The 9,944-nt window shown below is 33.4% G+C and overlaps 1 protein-coding gene across 1 annotated transcript; it reads left to right on the plus strand.

Moving 5' to 3' along the window:
* Window positions 1-456: 456 nt before the first annotated feature.
* Window positions 457-8,776, plus strand: LOC129239311 (uncharacterized). Its single transcript, XM_054874730.1, has 5 exons — window positions 457-560; window positions 624-778; window positions 1,046-1,388; window positions 1,457-1,802; window positions 7,639-8,776. Exons 3-5 carry the CDS (start codon window positions 1,054-1,056, stop codon window positions 7,978-7,980), a joined length of 1,023 nt encoding a protein of 340 aa, XP_054730705.1. The 5' UTR covers window positions 457-560; window positions 624-778; window positions 1,046-1,053; the 3' UTR covers window positions 7,981-8,776.
* The last annotated feature ends 1,168 nt before the right edge of the window (window positions 8,777-9,944 follow it).

Genomic DNA, 9,944 nt, shown 5'->3' on the forward strand with positions numbered 1-9,944 from the left:
AAGATACTCAAAAAATTTCGTGATATTTTTTATAAGGCATCTTCGCAGTGTTAGGGTACCAAAACGTCTGCTCTACACTGTATATCTATGAATGGCCTATTCCCATTCTTAGTTTTAACTGACTTTTTTCTCCATCACTAATAATCACAGTAAATAATAATAGGAAGCAAAGAACAAGAAAGAGAGCTGCCAATGTGAATTATGAATGTGCGCATGTGCAGCGCATTACTTAGAAAGTGAATGATGTGCAGTGGGAACACAGCTTTACTAAAATGTTGATAAATATTTTTTATTCTTTCTGGCACCCTGTGTTCGAGCAGCATATGCGCACTGTAATAGAGAGAAAGCGAATGAGGGTGTATTAGAAAAGCATATTTATAGGGGGTGAAACCTTTGTTATTATTTATATTCATAGTTTGCGCAATTTAAATAGATAGAAAATACTTCAGTAACGGTGTGAAAAAATATGTATGTATAAATAAAAAATAAAAATAAATAACTAAACGAATAAATGAATGGATGGCATACATAATTATCTATTGAACTAAGTGAAAGTAATTGTAAGAAAACAAAAACAAACTGCATACAACAGAAATAATAACATTTCATAATTACTCTCACAGGACACTCTCTTACAATTTCAAGTGATACAGAATTTTCTCAAATTTCACAGTTATATGTTCCTTTACATGCAGTGCAGTACTACTTACTTCATCTCCTAATTACTTTTGCTTCAAATATAAAATCCTTCATTTATTAAAATCAAAAATCCATACGGGTAAGTTAAATAAAGAAATTAATCATTATTCTATAAAATTTATATGAAAGCGCATGTGAAAAGTGTTTACTTCAACTTGAACTGAGATTAAATTGCTTTAGGACTTGACTGATTTTTCGATCGATATTTCACGGTGTAATTGTATTTTGTGAGCAGGCAAGTTATTGATTAGTGATAGAGAAAATAATTGAAAAGTTATTCTACTTTATGAAACGCGATACGACTTGATTTTAATATAATTTTTTCTACTTTTTACTTCTACTCAAGAGTCAAAAATGATTGCTAGCTGCGTTGGCAATTGCAACTATGCAGGCCCACCACCCGACTCCATACTATCAATGCCACCACCCCCTTTACCGTCCTTTCTGCTACCTAGGACTGCCGTTATAGCGGCCGCTGTACCAATAAACGATACCCATCCATGCTTTGCGCCCTTCTTGTGCGACCCCAGCCCATATCCTCACGAAAGTGGGGCCATCGAATTCGTCGAACTAACTGGCGTCGATTCGAAAGGATTGGAGAACACTTGGCTCTTCGTCTTGATATCTTGCTGCGTTGGTGTAATAATTTTAGGTGGCCTCTTGGCGGTCATTTTACTAAAGTGTAGAGAGTGAGTATAATGGAGGATTTTTTTTTTATTTACGACTCTTAAAAATACTTTTCTGTTCTGTCTTGCAGCACGCTATTTTCCAGCTGCAATCTATCCTATCATGACTCGAATATCAAGCAGAATGGAATGACGGGTCTGGGCGATTCTGCAACAAAAGCTAACCCATTTATGGCTGGTGGCATTTTATATCCATGCACCTCAACCAACAATCGCGACACTTTGCAATCCCAATTGGCAAATGATAGTCGCTTACTTTGGGCTACCCTAACTCCGCACGGCACACGACACTTCATATCGGACTATCCAGTGGGCAATGGGAATGTTGTACAAGATGCTCACTATGAGGTGGTGGATTACCGCACTAAGGTGCAAAATTCAACGTACCGTGAATATGTCAAGCGTGTACCGGTGAAGGTAAGAATAATATTTTATTTTCCCCTGTGCAATACCTCAGGATTGCATGAACTTTTATCATAACGGATAAAAGTAATGTGCATTTCGAATTAAATCAGGTGTAAAATAATGTATAAACAAAATGATGTTGCCAACAACTGGGCTTGGCATTCGAGACTCCTCGACTTAATTGGTGCGTTGTGTTACAAGAGTATAACTCCAAGCTCTGCCTTGTAACCTCTATTGCATACAATTATGCGGAGGTGGTCATTTGGTTATTACTACTGGCTTTGCAAACTTGCTGGTAGTGGACAAGGCATCCTACGGTAACAAGAGCAATTTGCTTAATTACAATATTATCTTCGTGTATGGAATGACCACTTTGCGCTCAAACGTTGCCTCTTTCAGCCGACCAACAGCTTAAGCGCTTTGTCTTTAAGGGGAGGGGTAAGGGATAAACGCTAAAAAAAACACTTTTTTCATGAATTTATTGTAGCGAAACGGTTCAAGTCAGTTTATTAAAAGTTATTGCATATTATAAAGTAACATTTCAAGAATATTTGATAAAATTTTCATGTAAAAATATTGCAAAATGAGCGAATGAGAGCACATTTACGTAGACGTCTTTTCAAAAATATTATACATTTTGCAGTAGTCAGCATATCTCAGCGTAGAATCATCTGAAATCAAAAAAATCGAATAATTTAGTTAAAGTATGAGTTAAACTTTCAACGTTTATTTTGACGATTTATTTTCATTTTCAGCCATTTGGTAATCGTTTGAAGTAAAAAGTGATTTTTGACGAAAAAATGCCGCCATTTTGTAGGTGTAAAACCACCTTAATATAAAAAAAAATGGCGAAAAAAAACGTTGGCGGGAGGTTTTTTATATGTAAAATATGTGTGCAAAATTTCAAAAGGATCGGCTGAGTAGTTTTCAAATGCGAATGACTACGCACTTTAAAAAACAAGGTTCGAGAAAACCGCGTTTAAAGTTTTAAGTTATCTCGGCAGATGTTTGAGGCGGCACGGCTTTATGCTCTATAACTTAAAAAGTTTTGCTCGGATTTACTTAAAATTTTAACATTTTTTTTTTTGAAATGTTTTACTACAATAACATGCAAAAAAAAAATCGATTTTTATCCCTTACCCCCCCTTAAAGAAATATAACAATATTAACTATTTTACAGCTATTTATGCTTCCAATTTTATTAGAAATTTATTGTGCTCATAATATAATTCTAAAAAAAATTACAAACAAATTGCTTCTAACAGTTTTAAACCTATTGCACTTATTACCTTTTTATAATATGTACAGTGAAACCTCCCACAAGCGGACACTCACGGTTCCACAATTTTCGTCCGCTTATGGGGGTTGAAAAAAAACTCTAGGTTAAAATTACTATTTATAATTTTTTTATGTTCTTTTATGGTACGTTCAGTTTTTTTCATATTTATTGAAAAATATATATGTATGTACATATATACATTTTTATATTGGGAACAATGAGTATATTTACACATTTGAATATGCATGTTTGATTGAACATATTTATATTTTAGGCTTCAAAAATTCATATACCGTAGTCTGTCGTAGACTTTCCTGTTTATGTTTCACAGAGAGGTTTTCAAGATGACATTCTAAAGTCTTGGCGTATTGGAATCCAGTAATATCGTCTCTTAGAAATTGTTTAATGCGACGCAGTTGTTCTAATGCTTCAGAATATGACTTGATCTGACATTCATCCTGGACACATACATGATTTGAGTCTTCGCTTTCTCCGTCAGATAATTCCTCAGTATTAATTTCGTCAATGACAACGTCAATATTATTGTCTTCTATATTAACAACTTCGTCGATTAACAAAAACTCTTCTGTATACTGACCTTGCTGATTTTCATTTAAAATCTTTATCAAAGCCGCTAGTGTCGATATGGGAATATCATCCTCTGCCTCGAAGTCAGAACATTCAAGCGGAGCTTTTTGAAATCCGGCTTTCGAAAAACAATTCATAATCGTTTCTGCCGTTACGTTGTCCCATGAAGATTTAATAATAAAAACAGCCTCCAAAATGTCAAAAGTTTTTGAAAGTCTGTCCATCGGAATGTCTCCTAATTTTGTCAAAATATGTTTGATTATAGGGCATCGGTAATGACACTTAAAATTTTGTATTATACCCTGATCGAGGGGCTGACAAACGGATGTTGTATATTATTAGCAGGTAAAAAGATCAACTTTATGTTATCTAGTTTAATATCTCGAGGGTGAGTTGTAGCATTGTCCAAAAATAATAAAATTTTTCTCTTCTGGCAGCCCATTTTTTTATCAAGCATTTCTAGCCACTCACATATAATTTCACGAGACATCCAAGTTTTCCGGTTTGGCTTCCATTCCACTGGCAAACTTCCTATATTGCCTCTTTTAAAGGCGCGTGGGCATGCTGCTTTTCCGATAACCAATGGCTTTTCTTTATCTCCAACCATATTGGCACACAATCCTCGAAATTAACCTCGGAAGATTCCCCACATATTCTTTTGAAAGTCACATTATGACGCCTACGCCATTTCTCCAACCATCCATTTGACGCAGCTTTATAATAATACCCGATATTGGTATATTTTGGCTTCTGGCCTTAACGAACCATTCGAAACTCAAATGGTCAATTTTTGAGCCATCCGCGTTTAAGAACTTTTTCTTTTTGTTGACGTTATCACCGCCCATCCATATTCTTTTAATATCTTTTATTTCAACTATTGTCTATCTACTATCTTTGTTGTCCGTGGATTAGAGTATCGCGTCCGCTTATGAGAGGTTTTTATTGTTTTCTTTCCACATTTGTTCAGTGATATATTTTGCTTGTCCGTTACCGAGAGGTCCCCGTCCGCTTTCGAGAGGTGATTAGAACAAAAAAATGAGAAAAAGTGTCCGCGTCCGGTTATTAGAGTGGAATTCGTTCTAAAAACACAACATAAAGCTTGGTTCCTCAGTTTAGGGAGTGTCCGCTTATTGGAGGTGTCCGCAAGGGGAGGTTTCACTGTATATACATAAAAAAATCTGTAAAAACCCCACTTTGTGGTTATTGTGTTCTAAAAAATATAAAAACATGTTACATTGTTTTCCCTTTTTTAAGACCTTTAAGAGTGCTAGAAAGTTTTGTTAAATTATTATTTTCTTTTGATTTGATGAGGCAGGCTGATATGAATTTTCATCATTACATATGGGGCATATTATTAATACGAGTATGTATATTCGTTGTTGCTATTCGATTCTGCATCATCTGTTTTCAATAGCCGACATAAGTACCCTCTGTACCTCTGTACCTATGTACCCTCTCCCATTTGGCGCTCACCTTGCTCGTCCGACTCTGAAGATAATTGCTTCAGAAAGTAGTCCATATGAAAATGGATTGCCAATGGCATTGGCATAACTTTACAATTTTGTTTTTGGATAGCTTTTTTACTATATGAAAAAAATCTTTATTTGGATCGTATAGCGGTCCATTGTTCGTCTGTTCGCATACTCTAGCTAGTTTTCAAGTGTCAAATATAGTTGACGTACGACGCCATTTATACATCTTTCGATAGAGTGACTAGTTTTGCGCCCTTCTTATACGTAGAAATAATTGTCTAGTTTTGGTAAGCAACTATTCATTTCCCAACTAAATAAGTTAAACAATTAATTTAAGTTTGCTTTTTTATTCCATTTTTTGTAGGCTTTACCAATATACATACTTATCACTACAACTCCTGAACTTCCTATCGTAATGCCAAATGTTAGGAAGTTTAAAACATTTATTATATATAGTATAGGCGGCCCACACTGGGGATTTTTGTACAGAGATTCGGAAAAAAGTATATATCCCAAAAAATATTTACATTTTTACTACTAACGAAGTTGTATATATTTGTTTAAAAAAAAAAAAAAAACAAAATTGTTTTTTAAAATTCATAAATTTTTTTTTGTTTTTTTTATTAATATAAGCCAGCAAATATTTACGCACAGGATACATATAAGTTCATAATTTTGAATTACCCTCAAAATGTCAAAACAAAATTAAAAGTGTTTCGTTATCATTATGCACACACTAGAAAGCGTTTAGTTATTATCATTGCCAAAAAATAATCAGTGGCGCCTAGTGGCACCTGCAATTGATTAAAACTGAAAGAGACGTTATTAAGCAACACGTTGATACTAGTTTCTGACCGTAGGTAAATGTAGCTCAATTTGCAGATCCAAGAATATGAAGGAATATGATTTTTTTTTTTCCTAAAATTAATTATAAATAGATAATCAAATGCTTCACAGCCTTTGTTCTTCCGGCTAAAATATATAAAAATATCGTACCCTAAATGAAAAATAAAAAATTGGAAGTCGGCTCAAGCAAAAGGAAAAAAAAACATCTTGGACTTTGAAGTTTTTTCTTAGTCAGTTCAATACTATAAAAAAATTATACTTTTGACATATCTATAAAAAAAAACTGTAAGTCGGAGTTTAGTAATTTTTTTTGATTTTATTGTTGGTTCTATTCTGGAATTTAGAAATACCATTAAACATTGCGTATGTGTTATGTTTCAAATTTGACTTTTTTCCGCTAAATCCCCAGTGTGCGCCCGCCGTAGCCGAATGGGTTGGTGCGTTGGTTCGAATCTCGGTGAAAACACCAAAATTAAGAAAAACATCTTTATAATAGCGGTCGCCCCTCAGTTCTTGTGTTTTTCATTTTTCTTAGTAACAATTCTTTGGAACTTCGTAATACGGCAGGGGATTTTAGCCACAAATATTGAAACGAGTTAGCAGTATCGATTGAGTTAACGAGCCTTTTAGCAGGCCGCACCTAAAAAATTGTTGAAGCATCTATGTGTTTGGTTAAGGGGGGACCCTCATTTAGACGGTCGAAAAATGCATCATTTTTGGGAATTTTTTTCTCAGGTAAAATAACTTCAAACGTTTTGTAATTCATAAAGTACTTTAATAAATGTCTTGACTGTCTACAAAAATTTTCGGAGAAGAAAAAAAACATTTTAAGTTTGGAAATATACACCTCGTCCATGGCACCTCATTCTATCTGTGTACATTCTAGCGCTCTGAATTTTTTTCTGAAATAAAAAAACCAAATTTTTTTTAAAACTTTAGGATAATACCTTCGATGTGACATTTTGATTTAAAAAAAAAATGTCGAAATTGATATTTTTTACCCAGTTTTATGTTAAAAGTGATTTTTCATGCATAAAAATTGACTTTAAAATTACAAAAAAATATGAAAATCTTTTTTTTTAAAAAAACACTTAATGTCACATTGAAAACAATTTAATTATCTTTAAAATGAGCTATTGTAAAGCCTGATTGGTTCAATACAGCGTTCTCAATTGTGTACACAAAATCGAAAAATGATGTTTCGAGAAAAACGCGTTTAAAGTTTTGGATACAGGCGATCAGGCCACCCGTCGCGTCCTGTTAAAAATTTTGTCACTCCTTCAAAAATACAGATATCGACTTGAAATTTTGAAAGTATATTCTTAAATAGTTGTAGAATAGATTAAAATTATTTCAAAAAAATCGATTTTTTTGACCCGATAAATGAGGGTCCCCCCTTAAAGGTTGCTACTAATGAACATTTTTTCGTTAAGCTATATGCCATATAAAAGCCATTGGTCAATGTCTAGACCAATCTAATAACTGTGGCAAGCAAAAATTAAAATTCGGAGTATGGTATATTCGTATATTTACCGAGAATAACACGTACCTACCCTTGGCTGTACCTGGGAATACTTACCATACTACGGAGTTATAAAAAAATTGTATACAAATATGACACAAATTAACTTGAAATAAGGTAACTTTCACTTCATATTTCTAGTCTTTCGACAACAATGGCTTCGTTGATTATGACTACGAAGACCCAACGCCACTCATGGATTCTTATCATGACGATTTGGACTCTGGCTATCAGGAGCCACAGGAAGTGCTCAACACCCTTCAACGTGTCTGCCCACGCCCCGTAGTCTCGTCCCCAACACGTATCGATAACCCAAATATGGCACCACTCAACTACTATCCTTCAAATCGTTCCACTCACCACTTAAGCACTAATACCTTGCAATCCAATCACTCGTCCGCCACTCTAAATCGCAAAGCCACTCTAACACGTCGCATAAGTGATGCCTCATCCTGTGGACCAAATGCTGTAGCTAAACAGTGAAGCGTAAAAAATGGAGATATACCTATAGTAGATTGAAAGCAGTCTCGTTGAGAAGATAATGAAAGAAAAGCGGTTCAATGTAATAAGAAAATGTCAAGAATCGTAGTATACTTATACAACGAAACGTTAGTTTTGCTATTGCTAAGAAACGGCCCTCATGATGAATGCGTGGAAACAAATTACTAACACTGGGATGGTAAGAGTGGCAGTTGGGGCAACCGTTCAGTTATGTTCTGAAAAGTTTTTTTTCTGTGAAAACTGTTTTGATGGCGTTTTGATTACTTGAGAAAATTTTATGATAGGCAAGTGTGTCAGACTACGCGAAGAAATATAATAAATACCCAAAGAAATCAAAATCTCAAAGCATTTATATACTCGTACATACAAATTTTATTTATTATTATGCAAGTATGTGTGTGTGTACATACATATATCATACGAAAGCAATAAGATGTTGAAAACCTACGAAAATCGTAATAAAATGCAGCAACACACTAGTTACTTGTACTGAGGTAATGGTAGATATAGAAATGAATTTAAAACTTCATAAAAGGAAATCTTTAAATAACATCAAACTACTTGTGTTCGCTACAGAATCTTTACCCAAATGTATGCTATAGTTATATGTATATTGTGTACAAGAAACTGAACATTTTTTTTTTTTGACAGACAGAAAACGTTTGAAAGAGAGAGGATGAAAGTCACGTACTATAAATCGCGAAAGACTTTCACCATGCTGAAAACCGATGCTTTGAAATAAAGATCAAATTGGATTTTTGGATTTAAGCTCTCCTAACGGACACTTCTATATATTAGTCGAACAACTCCGTTAGGCGGACATTTTTCTCTATACCAAATCTTATGTATCGGAAGAAGTTACCATCCTTTGAGTGGTCACTTCTCTTGGACGGACAAAAGTTTACTGAAGGGGAGTGTCCGCCTAAGAGAGGTTTCACTGTAATTGGTTTTTGGCATGGTGAATAACATTTGTAAATTTTAGTACTGCGCTTTGTTTTAGTTGATCTCGCAAAATAAAGCTAGGCAGCTTACAAATATAGCTGAAAACTGAAAGCTGAAACTGAAAATGATTTTCTTTAAGAAAACAATTTTATCTAAATCAAACAAAAAATGGTGGAAACTATATTTTGTTTGTTGACTGTGTATGCATGGTTTATAATAAATGTAATATAAGTACTTAAGCAAACACCCAAATTCCTAATCAATGAGAATTAATTTAATATTACAAATAGGCTTGCCCTCTAACAAGTAATCGGTTATAAAGTCTTTATGTAAGTAATCGCTTGACACATATTTTTTATGATTAAGTAATTTTATTATAAAATATTGAATAAAAAGGATTTAAATAGCTTAGAAAATTCTTACTGACCAAAAAATGTAAAACTATAAACGCCGAACTTAAAAAAAGTAAAAGCCATTCTCAACTCAAATACTATTTATTATAATAAAACTATTATTATAGTTAAATATAAAATAAAAATTAAAGTTAAAAGGGGTAATAAAAAAAATTACACTTCAAAACGGTAACGCAAATGGTTTTAATCAACTTTATAAGAGAATAAAAGTAAATAAAGTCACGCAAAGAATTTTCCACAGGCGAATTGATTAATTCACAAATAACACTAAGTTAAAGACGAATTATGATATATACATAAATATATAAATATATATGTATTACAATGATAATAAAACCGCCGGCTTTCAATTGATCTCTCGACTCGTGCGTTTTAATAAAAAACGTGTCACAATATTTTGTAAAATATGACGAAAAAATAAAAATACTGATTTAAAATTAACATTTGAATATTAAAATGCATAAAGCAAATACTTATACACTTACATATATTCCTACACATCAACACTCAGTCACTAAAATGCAAAAAATATTTTAACGCGTGTTTCGTGTTAACACGAAAACAATTTTAAACTCACATATTTCCTAAGCC

Source organism: Anastrepha obliqua, chromosome 2 (assembly GCF_027943255.1).
Source record: "Anastrepha obliqua isolate idAnaObli1 chromosome 2, idAnaObli1_1.0, whole genome shotgun sequence".
Taxonomy (NCBI): domain Eukaryota; kingdom Metazoa; phylum Arthropoda; class Insecta; order Diptera; family Tephritidae; genus Anastrepha; species Anastrepha obliqua.

What these genes read in the sequence shown, in the direction of transcription:
- LOC129239311 (XM_054874730.1), top strand. Translation starts at nt 1,054, where the DNA reads ATGATTGCTAGCTGCGTTGGCAATTGCAACTATGCAGGCCCACCACCC. An exon ending in ATTTTACTAAAGTGTAGAGA is followed by an intron (nt 1,389 to 1,456) that starts GTGAGTATAATG and finishes TCTGTCTTGCAG; the next exon opens with CACGCTATTTTCCAGCTGCA. An exon ending in TCAAGCGTGTACCGGTGAAG is followed by an intron (nt 1,803 to 7,638) that starts GTAAGAATAATA and finishes TCATATTTCTAG; the next exon opens with TCTTTCGACAACAATGGCTT.